Source organism: Apteryx rowi, unplaced genomic scaffold, assembly GCF_003343035.1.
Source record: "Apteryx rowi isolate R43461 unplaced genomic scaffold, aptRow1 scaffold_585, whole genome shotgun sequence".
NCBI classification, from domain to species: Eukaryota; Metazoa; Chordata; class Aves; order Apterygiformes; family Apterygidae; genus Apteryx; species Apteryx rowi.
Genome location: NW_020450855.1, coordinates 208,951 through 233,070, shown reverse-complemented (window position 1 = coordinate 233,070; position 24,120 = coordinate 208,951). Strand labels below are relative to the sequence as shown.

General features: G+C 40.7%; 2 protein-coding genes across 16 annotated transcripts in view; one reads left to right on the top strand and one right to left on the bottom strand.

Moving 5' to 3' along the window:
• TRAPPC12 (trafficking protein particle complex 12) overlaps positions 1-5,419 on the top strand; it is a 63,714-nt gene extending 58,295 nt beyond the window's left edge. Inside the window, exons 9-11 of one of the 7 annotated variants that reach the window (XM_026082608.1) lie at positions 2,396-2,496; positions 3,301-3,388; positions 4,800-5,419. In XM_026082608.1, coding sequence (XP_025938393.1) covers positions 2,396-2,496; positions 3,301-3,388; positions 4,800-4,994 — 384 coding nt within the window. In that variant the 3' untranslated portion in view covers positions 4,995-5,419. The other 6 variants (XM_026082607.1, XM_026082609.1, XR_003256142.1 and 3 more) reach the window with 6 other exon arrangements.
• Positions 1-22,235, bottom strand: part of ADI1 (acireductone dioxygenase 1) — a 54,071-nt gene extending 31,836 nt beyond the window's left edge. For 4 of the 9 annotated variants that reach the window (XR_003256144.1, XM_026082618.1, XM_026082617.1 and 1 more), the window contains exons 1-3: positions 22,057-22,233; positions 20,099-20,218; positions 18,234-18,413 (exon numbers count right to left, since the gene is read on the bottom strand). Coding sequence is in view for 8 of the 9 variants with exons in the window: in XM_026082618.1 (XP_025938403.1) it covers positions 18,234-18,413; positions 20,099-20,218; positions 22,057-22,176 (420 nt within the window). In the remaining variant the exon portion in view is untranslated. Of the gene's footprint in view, positions 1-15,036; positions 16,524-16,580; positions 18,063-18,233; positions 18,414-20,098; positions 20,219-21,666; positions 21,865-22,056 lie in introns of those variants that run through there. The other 5 variants (XM_026082616.1, XM_026082621.1, XM_026082614.1 and 2 more) reach the window with 5 other exon arrangements.
• Positions 22,236-24,120: the final 1,885 nt, after the last annotated feature.

The window sequence follows — 24,120 nt, the reverse complement described above, 5'->3', positions numbered from 1 at the left end:
TGACCTTACTTTCTGAAATAGGTTGCAGGAAAACAGAGTTAAAAACAATAAATAAATCCTAGGAGTACTTCAGAAAAATAATCTTAGATTCCAGACTAACAACTAACTTAATTTAAGTGCAGAGTATATTGGAGGCTTATTAATAGAGGATATTATTTGAGGGTAAGAGAGGAATTTTCATTATTAATTTGATGTGCTATTCACCTTTTCTGAACTAAGTTAAATAAAATTAAGTGGCAAAGACCACTTCAATTTTTTAATATTTAATAACTAATCTAATAACTAATTTAAGCCAACTCAGTCTTTTAAATATTCTGTGGATAAAATAAAAGTATAAAGAGTATAAAAGTATTAACAGTTTCTCCTCTGTTTAGTGGGAAAAATGGCTATCACTATAGTCTGGCATGTTTGCTTAGAAGGTACAGGATGCTACTAAGAAATGAGAACTCTTCATGATCCCAAATATGGTTTGTTAGTCTTAAAACCTATTAAATCTGGATTCTCCAAGCTCCCAGTGGAGCAAACTGGGAGTTTGCTTTAGAAACTGATTATTCTCATGGTTAGAAGCACAGATGCTATGAAGGGCAAGACTAGAATGTAAAACAATCTTGAAAAGTTGGGAAACTGAAATGGTAAATTGGCTGCGATTCAAAGAACAAAGGCAAAATACTACTAAAGGTTAGTAATAATACGCAAATACAAAATGAGAAACAACTGACTAGGCAGCGTTCTGCAGAAAAGGATTAGCGTAAGGGTAAGCAAACTACATATTGGTAAACAAACCAGACTTTCTTAAAATACTGTGGCATAAAAGCAAACTTCATATTTAGATGTAAAATATAAAGTAATGCTACTCTCCTCACTGCTGGTGAGAGCTCAGCTGGAGTACTGTGACCACTTCTGGGCACTCAGGGAAGATGTGAAGAACAGAGAAGAACAGCAAGAATGACCAGAGGGGCTAGAAAGCATTACCTATGAGAAAAGAGTGACAATTAATTTGCTTACAATTTGTTTTTCCTTCTCCAAAAGGCAAGATAGGAAAGAAAGTACAATAAGAATCTTGAAGTATGTAAAAGACTGTTAAAAAAGAGAAATCGTGCTATTTTCCCTGTCCACTATGGATAGGACAAAATGCTGGGATAAATACTGCAGCAGGGTAGACTTCAAATAAATTTTCTAATGCTAATGGTCTTTAAGATTTCTGAATTCTGGAATAAGTTTCCTAGAGAGGTTGTATAATAGTCACCATGTGAGGGATTTAAGGAGAGTTCAACACATTTGTCACAAACAGTTTTGGTAATGTTGGTCCTGTTTTGAACAAAAAGGTAATCTCCTGAGGGTCTCCTGAGGCTCCCCAAGCTGAGAATTGCCTGGTTTCCATGTTTTATGCCCCTAAATTAGTTTAATTTCTCTCCTTCTGATAGATTTATTTTTCCCAGTAGTAAATTTTCTTCTGCTTCCATCTCTCCAGCCTAAAATCAGACACCACTGTGAAACCTTACCAAAAAATAAGTGCATCCTCCTTTGAAACATATATTGCTAACTTATTTACCAAAGGGGACTTCTTCAAAGAAAATGTCTTTTTTGTATCAGATAGCAATGTATGTGACATACGCTTAGTTGAAATATTCCTTCCCTTCCAGGAATGTCCTTTCCTTCCCATTCCCTGCCTTGACCTCCATAAAATCCATTCCTCTTTCTGCAAGCTTTCAAATCCCTTATTCCTTCAGCCTACATGATCCCCTAGCCAGCATTTTTCAGTCTGCAAATGGACTCTGCCCGATACCCTCACTGACCCACTGCATGGGGCTGTTTTCTGACATGTTTCTCTCCAAAGCAGTGATGACACTGAAGTCACCCTGTGGTCTCTGGCTTTGACTAATGGGCTGTTTGTTTGGCTGAGGATTTGGCCTATACTAGCTGCCAGGCTATTGGATTCCAGTTTTCCTGCCTACTGACAGCTTCTGCTGGTGAGCAGCGAGTGTCTGTCTTCACTTGCTGTATAGTAACACCCAGTCTTACTGGAAGTAGTTCTGCCCTCTCTGCTCATTTTCAGCTAGTTTTGCAAACTCTGGAGATAGTTGCAACAAAAGACCCTGGTCAGCAGACAGAAATGAGGAGGTGGGACACTACTGCTATACGGTGCATAAATGCTCCACACACTACAGCTGAGAAACACTGCCTTAGATAAAACTGTACCTGCTTTTGGTGTTCTTTTTCATGATCTTAATACGGCTTTTCAAGTATCTTGCTTGATAACAGACGTTACCCAGTAACATTTGTACCAGATAATGACACTTGGATATGTTTTCATGTTCTTATCCTTTGTAAAAGCTTTAATCAGGATGCATCTCTTTTGTTCTTATTGTGGTAACTTTATGATTTTACTGTTTAGATCGGAGACATAAAAACTGCAGAAAAATATTTTCAAGATGTTGAGAAAGTGACTCACAAATTGGATGGACTGCAGAGCCAAATTATGGTTTTAATGAACAGGTAGATAATTTAATAGCTAAATGAAACTTTAAATTATAGTTTTGCAAAGTATGTGTTGTGAGCATTAAACTACCCTTGAGACAATTCTGTTCTCTTTTCTCTCTTTTGTGTAACTACATCTATCATAAGTGAGACTGAATGGCATGTAGACCCAGGAGATCTGTATTACTTGATACAATCACATTATCCTGGATTGAAATTGTGATCCTTCAGTTGATTTTACAAAGCTTTTTCTCATTCTTCCAGGCATTGCATATCTTCACTCTGCTTTTTCAATACACATTTGCATAAATAACTCTTAGGAGAGGAGAAGCTATTTTGGGCCCTTATCCTACAACCAGATCTGCTAGTAAAGCTGCTGCCTGTTAGTTTCAAAGAATGCTAGCATATATGGTAGTAAATTGAGCTGCATGACGGGCAGCTCAGTTTGTAATGTTTAGCACATTGGCTTAATATATTTAGAAAATACTATTCCAAAGTACTCTGAAAATGATATAGCATGGCTAATTTCATAAAGAGAAATAAGTCCAGAAAGAGAGTAACTGCATTTTAATTAATAAAAACACAATGGAGACTATTGCTTTGGTAGGCAGAATATATAATAGCCAAATGATGCAAGGTGTCACTCCATTTGTCTGTAAATCAGTGTCTCCTTGCTGGCTAAAGATTACACCGTGAAGAGCAAATGTCAGAAACTTGCACATCTATAATAGGAAAAATAAAAAATGGTGTCCATTCTTTTTTAAATATATTATCACCTTGGGTTTTTCAGGGTAATTCATTTGTATGTCACTTACTTTCTAGAGCATTTCTCCACCTTGGTCAGAATAATTTTGCGGAAGCTCATCAATTCTTCACAGAAATTTTAAGGATTGACTCATCAAATGCTGTGGTAAATCTCCAAATTGCTACATTTATAATGAACACCTAAATTATTCTTGTAATGCCTCATTCATGGATTTAATTAGTAACCAGAGTGTGCTCAGAGCTTTTTGGAAAAATTAGATGATGTCTATGTGCCAGAGAGTTTTTAGTATACATAAAGATAAGATACAAAGATGGGAAATGAAGAACCAGTTTATATGAAGGGAATGAATACTTAGATATGCATGTAGATAGTCCAATGCATTATGATTTTATGGAATCTTTGCAAAAGCACTTTTTTGTGCATTCACTGTTTTTAGTGTAGACATACGTGTCAGAAAAGGAAATGGCAGCTGCTAATGTATATAGGATTAACTAGAATTCATATAGCATTGAAGGGATACTGTCAACATTTTTAACATGTTGTTTTAACATCAGAACCTTGGATTCCCATCACAAGAGGAGATCAAAGAAGAACTGTTTGCTTCTTTTACTTTTGTTATTTGTACATTTGGCAGCTTTCAGTGCATAGTCATACAAGAGTGTTCCTAAGAACTGACACAGCTTACCCCCAGCAGCCTGGGTCAAGGGGCCTGTGGGGACTGAGTTTAGCAAGTACATGGCTCGCATCATCTTGCAGGCTGTGGAATAGCATGTGTTGTAAATTGTGGGAGATCTGGTAAGGTTTCCTGAAGAGACGGGGAGAAAAAAAGGGCTGTATTCTTCCTTTGTCTACAGCTTTCAGAAAGTGTGAAAGTTGCTACTGCTAAACATGTTATATGGCTTTGTACTGTTGAAATCTTCTGGTAACTCATAAAACCCGTTGTGTGGTGAGGAAATTTAACGGGACTTGATCATTTAGCATTTATTTAGACTGCCCTATCTGCTGAATTTACTTGCAGACAGTTGCAGATGCCCTCATGGCAAGATAATTTCTGCCTGTTGTTTACGTGGATCTTATATAGATAAACTAGAGAGAAAAAGACTTTTGAAGATATAGTGAAGTCATTTAAAAAACTAGGAAAATGACAGCATTCAGAGGCTCATGTAATTTGTGCCATCTTTTTCAATTGACTTTTAAAATTAACTGAGTAATGTCCTGCACTATTTATATTATGTTTTAAATTCTTTTATCTTTTAGAATTTCAGCTGTTAGAAGTCCTTTTGGCACAGGACACATCTTGAAAATAACAAAAAGAAAAGGACTAGAATATAAGATTGATAATATATTTTAGTTACTTGCACAGACAAAAAAAGTAATTCTATGCACACAGTAAATTTGCTTTTACTCCAGATGCTATACTTCTCTTTTTTTTCTCTCTCACCACTTCTAAATACATATATAAATATATATAGTTATAGTTATATATTTACAAYATATTTTTCTCTAGGCTAATAACAATGCTGCTGTTTGTCTTCTTTATCTGGGAAAATTGAAGGATTCCCTCCGGCAGTTGGAAGGAATGGTTCAGCAGGACCCTAAACACTACCTACATGAGAGTGTTCTTTTCAACTTGACAACTATGTATGAATTGGAGTCATCTCGCAGCATGCAGAAGAAGCAGGCCCTTTTAGAGGCTGTAGCTCTCAAAGAGGGTGATAGCTTTAATACTCAGTGTCTCAAGTTAGGATAGATCATTTCCAACTATTTTTTTCCAGCAAAGCTCATTTTTTAAATTGTATATACTCTTGCTAATGTGTAAATGTGAAATAAAATCTCTTCAGTTATGAATATTTGGTGGCATTACTACAGAAGCTATGTTGTCTCTAGCAGCCCTGACTACCATGTTGAAGATTTTGTGCTGACCTGTAGCCAGCTTCATCCCTGCAGGTCTATGACTCTTTATGGTTATGCCTCATTACAGTATACACAGTCAATTACTCTCATTCTTTTTAAAGGAAAAACTGCGTTTGACCTGCTTTGTCTTGATGATTGCTATAATCTTTCAGTAATTTGTGAGTAAAAGACATGAGCTAATTTCATCAGATAGCTAAAAGACATTGACAGGCTATCAGTATGTGTATTAGAGAAATAAAGTTCTGAATGCACATATCTTCAGCTGCTTTTATTGTGTCTGTCTCATTTACCCTCATCAAAATATTAAGTATAGTACCTTTGTATACTCAGCTATTACAGGGAGAGAGTGGCAAGAATTAATCTAGTATTTAACATCCTCTGCTCTCAAGTGAAATTGCTAGATAGCCACCATACTGTGAGGGACTGTATCATCTGAATGACGCTAAAGGGTATCCCAGTACTTTTTTGGTACTGTGATACCATTAAATCTTTGGGATTAAAGCATTTGGGTTCTGAAAAGCTGAGGGTAGGAATGGAGGATTTCTCTCTATTCCTGAACTAATCCTTTCTTTCTTCATTACTTTTTTCTTCTTTCCTGCTCTCTAGCCAGTCTGATGTCACCAGGCCAAGATATATTTCCCACTATGGTGGCAGATGCAGCACAGATTGTGCTAGGAACCCCCTCACTTTCATACACACGCACATGTATATTTTACCTCCTATACTACAGCCATCTTCCTCATGCCTGTCCCAGGGCCTGTGGATTCCTGTTGGTGCAGACACGTTGCTGCTCCCTTGTGGCAGTTGCTCTCTAGAGAAGGGAGCGTTGCCAGGCAGGAAGAAAGGAAACACGATCCATTGCAGCCCAGGCCCCCTCTTTTCCCACTACCTAAGTGAAGACACCAGGCATAGAGTATTGCCCAGGGAAGAGGATGGAGACACTGAGGTAGAGGTGTGTAAGGGCTGGGTCACACACAGTGAAAGCAAATGGGGTGACACGGAGCACAAGGCAACTGTCATTGCTAGAACAGTATCAGAATATTGTGATTTTGGCATTCTTTGGAACCACAGAATTTTAGAATCACAATACTTCTGTGGTATCAGGATATTTCACATCTCTACTACCATTTCTTCCTTCATCTGTATTGTAAAGAATCAATCCAGATATTCCCTATCATTGTGTGTGAATATAACGTATATGTCTATTTGTCCTTTTCTGATCGTTCTGAGATTAAAGTTTAGCAATTGGAGTAGCTTGTCATAAATCACAGCCTTGGGACAGTTCTGTAATGGTAAACACCYCTTTGGGTTACATATTTATACCACACCAATCAATTTGTTCTCACCATCTGTAAACACCTTCACCTGTATTTTTAAGTAACTAATAACTCATTAGAGATACTATACAGGGTCCAAATGGTTGTTCTCAAAAAATGAGATTGTTTGAAAACTGCTGCAAGCTGGACACGCAAAAAATCGAGGGTGCCTAAAAATTGCCAATTGTTATGAAAGTCTTAAGCCTATAGCTTCTCTTATACAGAGACAGAATTTGTTCCATTCCTACAGTATATGTATGTTTTACATATTATACTTGTATACTGAAACAATGGATAGGTACGCACCGATCAACTGAAAAAAATTAAATCGGTATTTCTGTGGCTTGGCCTCCAGATTCCATAGCTGAATCTGAATTAAACTTGTGCAAGAAAAATAAGCATATGAGTAACTTGTCCTCAGATACCACTGCTAAACTCAAAAAATGAAAGATTCAGCACCACCTGCTTCAAGTGGATTTAAACAACTCATGCATATCTTTAATGAGTATTTAAATATAGTGAAATAAAAGTAGTTACTTTTAGTAATTTATGTTACTGTTTATGAACTTTTATACTTATTTTAATAAAATATTGCTGTAACTTGAGATGAGGTGTAACAGTAATTGGACAAATTCTCAATTTCTTTTAGTTGTCATATTTCAGTTGAAATCTGCAGTTTTTAGTTTGTCACAACTCTTGATCTGATGCAATATGTCAAATTATTCATTGTACTCATTATAATTAATTTTAGTATTATGTTTTCTCCAACACAGATCACTTTTCTTGTGTTTGGGATGTCTTATGAATAGAGAGAGGTCCTGGTATGTAACTACCATCACTGTGCTGGAAGACCCTGAGAGCATTTTACAATGATGTGTAAATTAATATAACAGAGATTCCCATGCATTTTGCTTAAGGTCAGATGTTGTATTAGATTGTTATCATCTGATATATTCACCTCTGCAACTGTAGTCTACACTTTCAGGAAGACTGATTTGTCTTTTCCAATTCTAAGCAAAAATAGCATGATTCACCATCATCCAGCATGCTGAAGCCACTATACAATCTAGAAGTAAAATGCTTTTTTGATTTAACAGTGCCTTATATTCACTTAACATGTAAATGACAGCCTGTGTTCAGATCAACAAGGAGTACAAATTTATGATCCTAGTTGGAGTCAAGTAACCATTAAAAAAAACCCTGAAAACATAATCCCCTGTTCTCCAAGTTTTTCTAAATTCTAATTCATATGTATTACTACATAGGACTCATTTCAGTATGTTTGCTGTGTTCTTATTAGTAGAAGCTTTTACTCAGATAAAAACTCCAGTAGAGGAGACTTGGACTGGGTGACCTCTAAGCTCACTGAGCCATTAAACAAGTGACATCCTGGTAGACTTGCAGAATAATTAAAATTTAAATGCAAAGGCATATTATCACTGCTGGATTTATGCAAATTGTTAACTGTTTATAAAATGCAAGAAATAGTGTCAATGTCACTTTGGCACTTTATGGTTTGGATTTAACATATATACAAGTGTTTGTTTGAATTTCCTATATTCTGCCAGTTATACATCTAAATGCTATATATGGTGCATTAAAGCTAAGGACAAAATTTGTCCTAGAAGCATTAATTACACCAGGCAATCCTGTTAAATTCAATGAATTCAACTGAATTTAATAAGGGTTCCTGGTGTAAATGAGGGCAGAGCTCAGTTCTATAACAGCATGCATGTGTCATCTGGCTAAGTGACGGAGGCTGTGCAAAGTGTAGCCTGAATGAGCTGATCATTGTATTCAAGTCTTAAAGCTTAATGTGCCTTAACAGAAGTTTTGCATTTAAATTTCCTTTTTTATTAAAAGAGGAGCAAATAAGCTGTACTTCAGACATTCAAATAATTACATTATGCATAGAGACCCAGATCCTCAAAAGGAATTAAGCATCTATCTGTCATTTCTAATACCTAACTCATAATTTTAGGTGACACTGACATCCTCCAACCAGCTGGTCATTGACATTTTCATAGTGCTTCAGTTTTTGGACTGGACCCATTAAATGTTCCCCAAAAGGCATGTGCAGATGTGCCTCTGCACTTGGACTCCACAGTGGACTTAAGCCAGTCTAAGACTGTCCACTGAAAGGGTGATCACTGCTCCACCTACCCCATCCTTTACGCCAGCACTTGCGCAGTCATGTGCAAGTTGGATGAGCTCACAGACCTAGCTGAAAGCTCACCATGCCAACAAAAACCCTCTTCAGATTCATCATCTGCATCCCTGAGGTTTACAACAGAAGGATCTGCTGGGAATAACAACCCCGCCTGGATAGGCTGCATGGCAACATGAGTCTCTTTGGCATTTTGGTGGTCTGAGAGGTGATGGACAAACAGTCCTTGTTCTGAAGCCTTTGCCACACGTGTCTTCCAAATCAGATCTGAGTGGTGAGTAAGTAAGTGGGGTGTGATCTGTGTGCACAGGGTAAGTTACCTCTCTCTTATTTGTACACTAACAACTAATGTGCTTCATCAATCATGTGCATTGTAGCCATCCAACAAAAGTTTCTAAGCTATGCAGTACCTCTATCTCCAGTCATATTTAGCAATAGTAATAAACTTACTTACATTCCCTCTCTAACTTGCAATCAATCTAAGCAATATGTGAAAACAGGACTGAAGTATCAAATACAGATTTAAATTTATTCCATATAGGTGGAAACACAGCAGCCAGACTCTACCTATCTGAGGTTGCTAAGATGATAGCAGCCTAGATTGCCACTGTTGTGAGCAAAGGCCAGAGAAACTCCAAAGTTGTTAGAACAAGGCTATTTTTATCTGTAAGCTCACACCTATAATATGAGCTCAAAGGATGATACTATCCCCCCTTTCCACCTTGATTTCTACATGTTTAATAAAACATTAGGAAAAATGTATTTTACTAATGAGTTATTTCACATTGTAGGAACCTGCATAGAGCTTTTAGCACATGAACAGTTCAGCAGTGCTGAATGCAAACAAGCACTAACTTTCAGGTGATAGCAGAAAACTGCTTTCTTACCTACTTCTCCAAGTCAGCTTGRGGATTACAAATTTAGAGGGGCTTATCTTCAAAGGTTGGGTGAAATGGTCACAATCTTGGTGTTAGGGAAGAAAAGAAAGGTTGGGGCGGGGGGGAGGGATCCAGTTGTTGCCTTATCCCAGTTGTTCTGGATCAACAGCTGATCCTGTCACAGCTCTGGGTGGTCTTTTGCAGATAGTTCTGTATTATATATAAGTGTGCTTGCCATTAAAAGAATCTATCCAAAACCCAGCAACTATAGCTTGTAATTTATCCACAAAAAAGGGAGGAAAAAAATTATGATATTTGAGGCAGGGAAGGGGAGAGAGAGAAGGTTCCTTTCTGACTTTGAAAAATTGTCAAAACTGTCAGTGCTAAACTGAAAATACTGAAGTTAAAAGCTGCAGAATGGAATTACTAGAGCTGTCTTTAAAAAATCCATTATTTGTAGAACACGGTCTAAGCAAGTAATTTAGATGCTGGAACACACTCTAGTGGCAGACGGCAGAACTGATCCCCATTCCTAATTCAGACTAGGGCTGCTTACACCTGTCTGGTCTGTAACTGGGCCACTGCCTTGTGTCTGAGAATTTCTGTCATTTTCACAACAAAGAATTCCAATCAGATTAGCTAATTCACACACATAACAGGTCCCCAGTCCGTCTGACTAAAAATGTAAATCCGTTATTCAGCTATGGGCATATTCTTCAATGTTGCTCAGCTGCCACCTCAGCCTTTATATGCCTTGGTTTCTGGCAGTTGATATTAAATGGGTGCCTTGGTCATGAAACCATTCTATCATCTAGTAAGTCTGTAGTGCAAGCCAAATCTAGGAGTCAAAAACTAAGCCGGAGAGTGCCTGTCCTGCCACTGGGACCTGATGCACTAAGCAGACAGAAGATCTGACACTCGCCAAGTTCAGCACCAACAGAGGCAGACACAGGCTTCCGTGGCCGCTGGAAGGGCAGCACAGCCCCTACGCCAAAGCCTGAGAGCAGAAAAACATGTCTGATGATAKAAGTGTTCACTAGGCCTCTGGGAGAGAGGTGTTTGTCTTTTTTTTGTCTCATTCCCAGCAGGGACTTGGAGCAGTGCCTCCTACGCTCCAGGCCAGTGCTCTAATGAACACACATCAGCCATTCACAGGTGTTATTTTTTTTTCATGAAGACACCTATTCAAGTGGGTGATCTCATACGGGCACCAAATTTCAGATGTTTCCCCACTGAGATCCTGAGGAGAAGCAGCCCCTTGGTGCCAAAGCTGTGTAGCACATCAAATGCTCGGCCAATTTTTTTCTCCATTTCATTCTAGTTGCCTGTTTAGTTCTGGAGGACCATTTCCCTGCTCCGCGCTGCCTTGCATGAGGAGCCAGGGCACCTGGCTCCAGGCTTCACAGAAGGCTGCTCAGGGAGCAGGAATTGCAATCTCCAGGCAGGGCAATAGCAGCAGCTTGGACCTCCAGAGTCGGGGCTCTACAGAAGGGCTGCGCTGTGCATTATAACACAACATATAGGCACCCCATCCCAGAGCACTCACAAAGGCTACCTTAACCCCTGGTCAAAGRAAGGAGAACATGAGGCTTCTTCAGGGAGTGACTGAAAGCACCAAGACACAGGAGCCTGTTCTCTGCTACTCATTAGACGGCTTCTCTCCCCTTGGGCTGTAGGAGGTTAGCCTCCATAGGCTAAGGGCAGCCTCTGTGAACAAGTCCCAGTGAGCTCCAGGATCCCTGAGCAATGTGCCACGGCAGTACCCCAGCACTTGTTTAAAGCTAGCACAGTCTTTCATTGCTGTGTTGTAATGTATCATGTAGACATTCATGCTGGACAATACATCAGAGGTAAATAAATAGTCAAGTGGGGAGGAAAGAATGAGGAGCGTGGATGAAGACTCTAAGCATGACTGCATAAGAAAATAAATGCAGAAGCTATAGGTTGTTGCTAGCCTCACTGTTCATTCACCTGGACCAAAAAAGACCATATTTTCCTACACTTTGCCTCATTTTTTCAGACAGGCACTGCTTCCCTCACAGCTTGAGTATGGCTGCTCTGAGGTCTGGGTTGGAGTCCTTGCAGTTCAGCAACTCTTGCAGCACAGTTAGTCTCCTTTCAAAGGGTCTGCCTCTCTGATCTTACAGGAGCTTGGAATTATTCTCTCCCTGGAGTGAAGAATAGGGAAGCATGGGAGAATAGTCTTTATGCAAAATCAGAAATAGAATATTGTCACTATCCAAATTGTGAAGCACAGATCAAGAAGCTTTGGCTTACAGAAGGACTTAAAAGTCCTCACTGAGATTGCAGAGCCCTGCCAGGTTAGTCACTGGCCAGCCATTGGGCAACACCCTGGTGTTCAAGAGACCTAAATTAGCATGGCAGACAGCACGTTGCGAGGGGAGGATGAGCACAGAGCACAAACACAACGTGGCTCCTCCTCTAGCGCTGGAGATCAGCACTATATGGTATTGAGGAGTGCTTGGAAGCAAAGAGTCGGGGGATAAATATTCTGAACAAATACTTATTGCTTGAGAGCCAGATCTTGGAGAGGGCTGGACTTGATGAGCAAGGTGTATAGGTCTGATTGTTTAATTCCTACGTTCCTAAAATTTTCGAAGTCACAGAGCAAACAACAGAACCCAAGATGTACCAACTCAAGACATCTATAGGAGGCCCATGTTTAAACCCCTCTACCTAACTGCAGCGGTGGAAGGAGGTGTCTCTCTGCAGCTGAGGGTGAGACACCCCTTTCCATCAGCATTTCCTTTCAGTGAGCCCCAGATCTCACTTGTAGGCACTTACAGCATACACAGGACTAGGTGCCTGATGTAGATGTTATTAGTTCTATTCACTGGCTGTGAAATGGCTTAGCATTAAAATATCCAGCTTCCCTGAGTGAACCCTCCACCAATGACACTCGCACCAGGGCACATAAAAAAAGGAGGGCAGGGTCATCGATTCTGTCAGCCCTCTGTTTGCTCCCTAACTTTATAAAAAGCCCACTGATCATCCATTGCCTCCTTTGAGTTCAGTTGCAGAAAACAAGGCCACAGCACTCTCAAGCTGGTCATGAGAAACAGAGGTATGTCACTTGTATGTGCCAGGAAAAGTTTGGGTTAATGTGAAAAGTGATACATAGGTACCAAAAAGCTATTTTAAAACCTCTCAATTCAACACCACTTCACCTACTTTTTTTTTTTTTTTTAATCTAATTCTGGAGGGGTTGAAGTATTCTCCTTGTCGGAGTTAATGCTGCCAACATGGTGTTGCTGGTACTACTTACATAAATTTTAATACTACATCAATGCACCAAGATTCTCCACTAGCTGCAGTAAAACAGGCTCATGTTTTTGGACAAAAAAGCACTGATTTCACTTCTCACTTTTAGAGCTGTGGAAAACAAAACAAAAAAAATGCAGAAAACGGCCATGAAAATAAACTGCATTTTTCATCTGAAAGAACTGTATGTTCTTGCTCCTTCCCCTCCACCCTCCAGAATAAGTGTTTACTATTAATATTAATGGTTTTTCTGTCCAGCTGTTTCTTCTGTAATCTCCCATATAATCTCTTCACAGCTGTAGAATACAAGCCCCGAATTGCCTTTTTCCACAGCTGACAAAAATACTTTTCGAGAGCAAAGCTTTCAACCTTTCAAAGACACCCAAGCCATAAAGGGCATGTATTTAAGAGTGCTCATAGTGAGACCCCCACAGCCACTGCCACCTTGCAGCAGCAGAATGCATTGTGCTATGAAAATGATGAACGATCTGCAGCAGTGTTATCATGTGTTATTCTTGACAGCCAAGAGATGGGTGCTGTGCCAGGTGTATATATTCCTCCACTGAGACAACAAAACAAGGCGGTTCAGTTTTGCTTCCGAGGTCACATTGTTGAATGCAATTGCTATGGGCAGCTCCTTTACTATTTATCCCCTCATCACTGCCTCCAAACTGTAAATCTTTCCTGAGTAGACTGCATTACCTGTTCTCTCCTTCTAGTAGCTCCCTCACTCTGCCATGGGATGACTGCTGTAAATGGAGTTCTTAAGATCTCACTTCACTACTTCCACTGCTCTTTTTTGCAGAGAGAGCAAGAAAGAGCAAATCAAAACAGAAGAGCCCATAGGAGAACTAGGAGAAATGACCAGTCTCCTGTCGACTTCTGTTAAAAAGGAAAATAAAAGCAGAGAGAAGATAAATTAGACTGGATACCAGGGACTAATACCTGCACTAAGGGAAAGCAGTCATTTTACTTTCCATTCTGAAATACAATTTTGGGGGGCATATAAGTCAAAGGAATAAATCTTGCTGCAGGCAGTAACTATCATTTATTCCTGTAGTTTGTCTTTGAAAAATCCCAGAAGGTCATATTGGGAACAGGATGCCCCAGCATGTGGGGGGCGGTGCAAAAGACAAAAGGATACTCAAGTGCTTTTACCATGGAAGTTGAGGGCAGCACACAAATCCCTGATGCTGCGAGGCAAATGGAGACACAGCACAACATCCACACCAACCTGCCTGATGAAGTGTGTGTGTGACTACGGTTAGGTTTCATATTTGCTAATAACACTGATTGTAACCCTGATTTTCCTCCAGGTTTATTAACCACTGCACAAGAGCTAATACAGGCAGAAGTGAGCTCTGTGTGAGCTTGCATTTTGCAAGCTTGGGTTGTGCCTGCACCCTACTTCCACAAATTGAGCCTAGCACTAGCAGAATGAGCATCAGGTATCTCTCTAGCTCTGTCTTTATGTATCTTGCAACCTAAGATGGTAAGGCAGGAAATATATACTTTTTTTACTCACCATTTCCAAATTTTATCTTAAAAGCTAGCACAATTTCACTTCAAAACAGCAAATCTGTTTTCAGAAACACTTTTAAAGAATTAAAGCATTTACAAATCATTGTAAGTAATGCTGCCACAAAATGATGACAATACTGCCTCCTGCTGAAGACAGGATATTCTTCCACCCATAGTGGAAGAACAGTGGGCAAGTTCAATCAATCTAATGCGCCCGCTACCTTATAAAGATTTCCATCAGCTCCAATTTCAACCTTTTTTAGATTCATCTTCATTTTGAAAGCTGCAAAATAGGAGTTGGTATTAATTGCATACAGCTTAAATTGCCACACAAGCTATAGTCAGTGAAAAATCTGTGTTCTCACCACCAATTAAATGTTGGAGCAAGTGACTATCTGCCCTGCTGACATACTTTGTCATTGTAAAAAGCAAATTCATAGTCAAAAACACCACTTCTGTGTCCATTGCTAAGGGGCAGCACATACTGTGTAACTGCAAAGCATCCACTGAAAACCTCAAGCAACTGAACCAGCAAATTTAACAATTTTCCATTTTACAGCTAAAGAAACTGAGGCACACAGTAAACGATTGGTCCAGTGTTACAGAACAAGCCAGTAGTGGAACAAGGAATAAAAGCTGATTAATAGCAACACTGTTGTTGAACGTGTCCTTAATTAACATTAAGACAAGAAAAAAAAGAAAAAAAAACACATGCACCTAAGACAAAGTAATTTTATTAATAACTCAAAAGAGCAAATATCTGCATTTTACTGCAAGAAAACCACAGTTTTGCGTACCAGGGCAGAACTAGGGAAGCTGCATACTAAAATGCCGATTATGCAAATTTATCTTGAGAACATTTTTAGACAAAAATGAAGGAGGGTTTATTTTCTTTAATTAAAAACAGAATCCTACATACTTCATTAGCATGGATTCAGAACAGAATGAATATTAATGTAGCCCACCTCTCCCAATTCTACCTGCCAGAAATATCAAGAAAAAAAGGATAGAAAATGGATTCTTGAGCAGTATAAATGCAACCAGCTAATGTAACTGCAAGGTTGCTATCATCTTTGAAATGTCATAGAGATGAGGAGAAATCTTAGTAACTGGAAAAAGGCAGATGTTACATCCATCTTCAAAAAAGGTGAGAAGGAGGAACTACAGGCTGGTCAGCCTCACTTCAGTCACCAGGAAAATTATGAAGAAAATGTTCACAGAAGCCATTCCAGGCACATGAAATACAAGAAGGTGACTGGGAACAGCCAGCACCAATTTACTGAAGGCAGATTGTGCCTGACCATCCTGACTGCCACCTAGGAAGAAACAACTGGCTCTGTGGAGGAGGGGAAACAGTGAATGTCATTTACCTTGACTTTAGCAAGGCTTTCAACACAGATTCCCATAGCAGTCTTGTAGCCAGACTGGAGACAGACTGCAAGGTGTTGAAAAACTGCTGGACCATCAGGCTCAAATTAGTCAGTGGTTCAAGTCTAACTGTAATCTGGTTATGAGCAACGTTCCTCAGCGATCAAAACTAGGGCCAATAATGTTTAACATCTTCATTAGCTGGACTGGGGATAGTCCAGGTAAGGATATTGATTTGTCTCGCCTGGAGAAGAGAAGGGTAAGAGGGGATCTAACTGCAGTCTACCACTAGAGGAAAGGATATTAGAGAACACAGAGCCAGACTCTTCTCGGGCATTCAATGAAAGGGCGAGAGGCAACAACCACAAGTTGCAACAAGGGAGTTCACATTGAGCATAAAGAAAAAATTTTTTGCCCATGACAATGGTTAAGCACTGAAACGGGTACCCACAGAAACTGTGAAACCTCCACCATTGCAGATTTTCAAAACTCAACTAGACAAGGCCTTGAGGAACCTAATCAAACTTTGAAGTTGCCCCTACACTGAGCAGTTGATTGGACTAAATGACCTCCAGGTGACCTTTCAACCTAAATTTTTCTATGATTCTGTGATTCTAAGAGTATATGCAAGTGTAAATAGTGAAAAACCACCATTTACATTTATTCTGATAGAGCTTCAGGCTGTTTCACCTATCAGGTTTCAGAGACCTTTACTGTGCTTCTTCAGTCAAAAACTTCATATACTGTTTCCTAGCAGGAAAATGATCAGCTGGCCGGTTGTATGCTGTCCAGACTGGTTCTCCAACAAATAGCCTCATTGCCTTCACGTAATTCTGTCAAAGAACAAGAAGTCACAAGTAATGTAAGAAAGAGCTCCTTTCTACAGGATCTTAATTCCGAAGTTAAGAGTTTCATTTGCACTTCTGTAGCAATTTTCAAAAGCATTTCAAGATGGACTGACAGCTCCMCATGTTCCAGAGAATTGTACCACTATGCTGTTTTCCAGCTCCCAGCTACTGCAGTGGGAGATGTTGCAACTAAGCAGTGCTATATTGCATCGCAAACCATAGTGCCTCCCAGCAGGGCAAGGAGAGTGCTTCTGTTTCAAAGAAAGGAAAAAAACAGTCTTGTGCAAATCATTTTGCACTAAATCCACAATACTGAGCAATGTGGAATCTAATTCCTAGCTGCTTAGTTATACAATGGCATTCACAACACCTAAGGTCGCTACACAATGCTTGAGGAATATCACAAGCCTCAGAGTGGGAGCCATAAAAGCTGAATGGGAAATGCATAAACCAGCCAACAAATAATGCTGCGGAAAGTGGTAAGTCTTCAGACTTCAAAAGCAAGAAGAGCCCCTACTGACAGCTTATCGGGTCAGAACGTGCAGCTGTGGAAGCAGAAAAGGGAATTTTACATCCTGGAGAAGTGCTCTAACTACTGAGTTATAGGGAACTCTCTTTTCTTCTGTTAACTACATTGCAAGTTTAGGCCCTACCTGTTTTGCAAACACTACTAAGTGCTTATCTTGCATCTAGGTGTTCTGCAATGTCAGGAATAAAGTTAGGCACCTAAAGAACTTAACTGAAGGGTCTAAAAGTACATAAAGAACTTAAGTGGGAACTTGAAGACAGCATTTCTGGACTAAAGTCCTTGAAAAGGACATTTAAGACGTCTTGTTGAGGTCTCAATCCATACCCATACCCAACTCTTGACCCATATCCCCTTGTATTTTGTCCACATAAAGAAAAAGCCTTAAAAATTAGCAACTGTAGCTGATTCACTGTGAATCTCTAATTGCAGACATTAAAAGTTGGGCTTTCCTTTCCTACATACACAGTATCTGCTACTCAGGCAGCTGATTCCATACTATACCACATACAAGGCTATGCCAGAGATGGGGTTTTGCTACACAAAGAGACAACAGTACAAATTCCCCCCACTTTCCAGGGCTGAGGCTGAGATTACAAACATAGGCACACAGACCATAACTATGTGTGCAATCTCACAACCCCATGGCCAAAAATACCCTCCTAAAGCAGGTCACTTACTGTGAAGGCAACATTCAGCCTAGCATCTCCTAGCTGCAAGTAGCAGTTCTGGACCCTTAAATCATTCTTTCCCTGAAGGTGATTAGCACTCATGAAAAATGCCACTGCTGCACACAGATATGTTCTGTTTATCCCCACAAGAGAAGATCAACAAGGCAACACAGAAGGATCCATCTCTCCACCTCAGTGAAAAGTAGCGGCAACTGTGTGAGGGACAGCCGCAGGGCTTGGCACACCATGTTCACATCAGATACACTACAGGTATCACGTGGCAATGACCTGCAGTTAAAGCTGATGAGCTGAAGCTACATTTGTGACCTAGAGATGAAAGGTTCAGATGCTATGAATTATTTAGTATTTTTCATATTCCTTTTTCATATTTTATACAGTTTGCTAATGAACTGCAAGTCTCATGGCATGCAGTTACTAATATGAAATATATTCACATATATTTGTCATCAAAACTTACTGTAATCTATAATAACATACATTCTCATCCAGTGTAAATCGGTGATATATGCCAGCAGGGAGGGTTATCATGTCTCCTTTTTCCATGGAAATCCGGATCCACTTGTCATCCTTGTCTCGAACATCAAAATAGCCAGATCCATCTAAGATGTAGCGAATTTCATCGTCTAGGTGCAAATGTTCTTCATAAAATGTTTTTATCTAGGGATAGTAAATGTCTCTTAAAATTGTTGAAGACAGGAAAAAACTCTAAAGAAATCTAGTAGAAACATTTGGCAAAGCGGACAAAAACAGAGGCTTTTAAACAGTAACTGCATAGTTATTTAACTAACGGATGTTAACATAGTTAAAGTGGCCAGTCTGGTCAGACCAGTCACTGGTCAGACCTGAGTCCAGACCCAGTCTCAGGACACTTCTAATGATATTGCTGTACTTCCTTTGGAAGATATCACTGACAAGAAACAGAAGATATGGCTGCACATAACCACACTCTGAGTCACAGTAATGCTCAAACCCATTTCAGAGAGGAAAGGGCAAAGCTTCCCGCCACAGGATTTGGTCCCTGCAGTTAAGCTGGACCATTCTGTGCCCTTTTTTCCCTGAAATGCAAAAATAAGATAGAGGAAGAAATTATTGCTTTTTTTTACGCTTGTTGAGGGTTGAACTAGCTCCACAAGCTACCATACCTCATTTTCTATATCAAAAAGTAATTATTGCCAAACATGGCCCACCTACTGCATTATGTAAACAATATATCATTCATATATCAACCATCAACATACTAAGACCAGAGTCCCAACTCCAGGCTCTTCCTTCTTAGACAGCAGCAGCAACACTCTCTCTCCTGGAATGAAGAATTCTTCAAACATTTTACAACACAAAACAAAACATGCTTTAAAGGTTCAACAAGTAGAGACCTGAGCTAGTAAGTCCACACAGAATAGTGCAATGCTGCATAGTATCACTGCTTAGGTCTGGATGCTGCTTAGCCACACTAGTTCAGGCATCCCTGAAACGTACTTCTCAACCCTTACTGTTTCAGCATGGCAAAATGAGCAAAAGTCTGTATGCCCTGCCAAAGAAGGCCTATCCTCATATCAGGTAGAGGCCATCCAGGCAACCCAAGTTCCCATCTAATTCACCTTATCAAAAACTTTAAACCAGTATAATACAATGAGATTTCAAAAAAAGAAAAAAATAATAAATGGACAAATATTTAATGAAAATATGGTGAAATACCACTGCTAATCCCCTGAGTTACTGTATTCAAGTCACACTTGCATACCCACATCCTGAGACAGGGAGGAGAAAGTTCCTTCTGGAATGCTTATCTGAGAACCTGACAGCGTTCATATTCTTCTGTTTTGAAACAGGCAGGATATCAACTTCCCAAGTTAAAAAAAAAATTCTTGCTAAAGGAAGGTGTCCCTCATATTCCATGATGTTAACATATACTTTGAAAAGACGCATTTTGCAAGCAGTCAGACTCTAAGGTGTTCTTCGGTTTATGGATTTTTCAGCCTTCAGAGCCCATAGCTGGCAACAGCTTACCTTCACCCAGATGAGGCTTTCAGAGGATAGGTCAGGATTTGCAGGGTTCTATTTGTAGCTATCTTAGTTTCAACATGACACATAGTTAAGGAAACTATCCTAAAAATCTTTGAAGGCAATCTATGAAAGCAAAAGGCCTATCCTCTCCTATTTTAAAAATAATAGCAAAACTGCCTTTTGAAAGATAAAGACATCAGTACAGGATGTATTTTAAACATGGAAATAATCTCAGCTCTGAAGAGCAGGGTCTATGCATACATGTAAGAAGCTGGCTGCACACTCTAGTGGTTGACTTCAGAGCTCAAATCCTCATCCAAAAGCAGTGACTTGCGTACCTTTTCTTCATAATTTGGAAGCTTGTCTTTTTGTATAGTTATTATATCCATCCAAGAATAGTTTTCTGCTTTCCGAATCTCCTTCAGACATGGATCAGTCTCATAGTTATCAGCATCCAGCTAAAGAATAGGCAGGAAAAAGAATGTATTCAGTGTTTAAGACAATTCAAGACACTAATGTGGAAAAGACTAAGCTATCAAGAGTGTCAAAGGAGAGGCAAATAACTCAAATGGGTAGTTAAGCTAGCTCTCTATAGGTATACAGGCCATGTACCTATTTCCAAGACAGAAAGGTCAACACATTAGTGTGTAAATATCATATGTCAAATGATATACTGGATACTAATAAATCCAGCAGAGTTGCTCTCTGGTTATCACGTAGTCTAAAGAGAAAATCAAGAATGATAAAAAACTGACTTTTCAAAATCAGCATGGACTTCCCAGAAGGACTTACTGTTGAAGAAAATTAACCTTGTCTTTACACACTGCTCCTACAGTCTGTTTATCATTCAAAAGCCAAATTCATTAGATTCAACTATATCCTGTACTCCTCATAAGGAAATCATCTGAAAGTCCTTCCTGTTGCTGCTGCATCCCAGTTTCTTAAGTTCGGAAACACTAGCAGAAACGTATGTGATTTGCACCAGTTACTTTCACTACTGCTTTTTCATTTGGCATGACATGCTTCCAAGAACACAAATTTATTGTGGTATGGAAAACAGCAGAAACATGACAGCAATAAATAAGATTAAATTAAGAGGTGACAACTCTGGGATCTTCATTAGTTACTTCAGAACTTCATTAAATTGTTTTGGATACAACTAATTTTCTTTGCTCAGTACTTATGGTGCCACAACCCTGAAGGTGGAAGAGATGCTAATAACACAGAAAAATGAAAGGTTATCTAAGGTTAGATTATCTATCTTGCATAAGATTTTCAATTGTTTATTAACCCTTGCAACATGCCCTTACCTTACACAGAAAATAACACACTTCCAAGACTTAAGTCTCACCAGCAACATATGTCACAATCCCCTAAAGATACTCTCAAGATTCTCTATTATCAGTTTTGCTACACTCCAGCAAGCGCAGGAGATATGACTACAGGGGAAAGAAATCAAGAGTCCCTAATGAATACATTTTACAGTTTGATTAGTAGCCTGTGCCAGAAATTCTCCATCAAGCAGCTCTTCCCTCTGAACCGCCCTTAAAAGGACTCTTTCTCATAAATGCAAAAATGCGACACAGTCTGACCAGGCTTGTGTTTCCTTTTAGAAAATCCTGTGGAAGAAGATCAGGGTTACTTGCTAACTATGCCACACACATAAACCTGCTGAGAATTTTTCATTCGTCTCCACTGATCTCATCCAGCATCTCTAAATTCAAAATCATAATCACAACCCTCCCAGACATTTCCTGTGCTTCCCAGGAGGCCTAAGGGTCCTCTGTTGCCCCTGCGCCATTTCCGGGAACACCAACATGGAAAACGTGGMGGGGGGAGGCTGCGGCCACAGAAACGCGGCTCGCATCACCCTCATCTCTGCCGTCAGTTAGAATTAAAAACCCACCCAGCACGATACAGCACGATTCCTCTTTTGAGTACGCTTTGCACCTTTCAGTTGTTTTTAAAAACACTGGTAATTTTTTTTAATCTTCCAACAGGCTGAGGCCCGGCTGCGCTAGGCCCAGGCCCGCCTTCCCCGCGCCCGCAGCGCCTCACGGGGCGGCCGGGAGGGAGGCCGGACGGGCCCGCGGACAGGCCTGCTCCGGGCCCGCGGCACCGGCCGACGCGGCAGCTTTCCGGCGCCGGGGAAGGCGGCCGGGCCCACGCGGGGGGGGGGCTCGCCGCCGGCGCCGCCTGGCTGGGGTGCAGCGGGGCGGCAGGCCGAGCCGCCAGGCCCGTCTCTCCGCGGGGAGGCGGCGGCGGCGGCGGCTGGGCGCCCCTGCGCGCCGCTTACTTTGCGGTAGCGGACGCCGAGCTCGCGCAGCTGCTGCAGGGCGACGGCGCGGTTGGGCTGCAGCCTGTGCGGCGCCCGCTGGTCCGCCGGGGACTCGTCCATGTACCAGGCCTCCACCATGACGAGGGCGGCCGCGGCCCCGGCCCCGGCCCCGGCCCCGGCCCGCCCCCGCGCCGATAGAAACAGCCGCAGCGCCACAGGCGCGGCCCAGGCGGCCCAGAGCTTTCACCGCTTCAGGTGCTCGCGTAGCGCGGGAGGGCAGCCAGCGCTACGGGACCGGAGGCTGCTTTCTTTCAGTTTTCCTTCAGTTTTCAGCAGAGCTTCTGCCAGCTCTACACGGCATACCATGTTCAGCATGCTTTGAGCAGAGGCAGGTTTTTTTGTTTTTTTGTTTTTTTGTTTTTTTAATGTTCCTGGTGCCAGAAACTGAAAGAAGAGATGAAAAAATGTTTAAGAAAAGTCATTTGTGTTTGAGGCAGCGGTGTTAGTTTTTATACTTAAGTTTAGGGATGGCATGGTAAGATAAAATAAAAAAGATGCTAGAGGCAAACTTGCTTAAAAAAATAAATAAAAATTTTTACTTGGCACCTTTACCATCATACCTAAGGGCTGAGCAGATTAAGAACCCCCACTTTGTTTTTCCTCTGATGCCTTGCCTGCATTTAGGATACAGAGTAAACAAGATCCCATTTGTGTTGTACAGGTACATGAATCCTAGCAAGAACAACTGTAAACTGTGTAGGAAGCAGGTTCTCCATCATGCTCTCATTCCCACAATACCTTAGTGAAACATTGTTACGATGTTTCTGTTGCTTAAAATCATCACCGTTAAAAGTTCAAACCTCCTGCTTCTCTTCAGGGATAGTTTTAGGCATAAATAGGGGAAAGGTGAACAGTGTGCTTACAGAGGCAACAGGGGGCCTGACTACTTCCCGAAGCACCTGCAGTTTACTACAGTCCCTGAAAAAAGCTATCCTCCAAAACCGTTGTCAGCAGCTACGCAGACACCATGAGCCATAACGTACTGATAGCTCCTCTGAGAATCATTTTTTGAGAATCATTTGAGAATTTTTTTATCTGGGAGTTACACATCTGGCATAACCTCTAAATAATTTTTAGACACTGGTAGTCCTAAATAAAGAACTGTTATTTTCAACCCTTAACTGTTCTGAGTTTCAGTTTATGACCAACATTTCCCCCTTTTCAGAAAGTTACAGAACACACTTTCTGTGCGACTGATCTCACATCACAGCAATCACACTGCAGCCACAGAAGTTTAGCCTCATTCTACAAGAACTTCATTTTAACTCTCATCTGGAGCCTTCCTTGAGAGTCTAATTCCTCCCTTTCTGTCTTAACCTGCTAGAAGACAGAGTTCCATTCTCCCTGAAACATACTGGATATCCCTTCACCTTTCCCACAAAGCCTGTTTCATTCACCTACCTCCGGTCACCTGTGACCTGAGTCTTCCTCAGTAGTAAGTCAGTGACAGTCTCCTACAGTCTTCTCAACTGATGCAAAGATTGCTCCCTGCAACTTGTATGTCACCAACTCTCGTTCCTAAAATGACTTTTGTTTACCATCATGAATCTATGTGCTTAGACCCAGCCTCTACTTCCACAAGGCCCTTCCATGATGAAAGTGCATCTCTAGCTCCAGTCCACTACTCCATCAAAAATATTTGCTAGTAAAAGAGGCTTCTTACAGGCACTAGCCATTTTGGCTCACATGCTGGAGCACACGCCATGCCTAACTTTAAATCAGTATTGACGGTCTGAGCATTGCTGCTAGGGCAGGCTAGAATTTACCAGTCAGTCTCAAAGACCTGCACTGCAACATCACAATAAGGAGAAAAAAAAAAAAATAAATAAAAGGAAAGAAGAGTAGTAACACTGGGTCACACTGGCTAAGAAAAGTTGTTCTGTCTCCATCCTTGGAGATATTCAAAACCTAACTGCTCTAGTTGACCCTGCTTTAAGCAGGGTGGTTGGACTAGATGACCTCCAGAGGTCTCCTTCCAACCTCAACTGTTGTACGATTCGATATGGTAGATAAGCCAAAAGC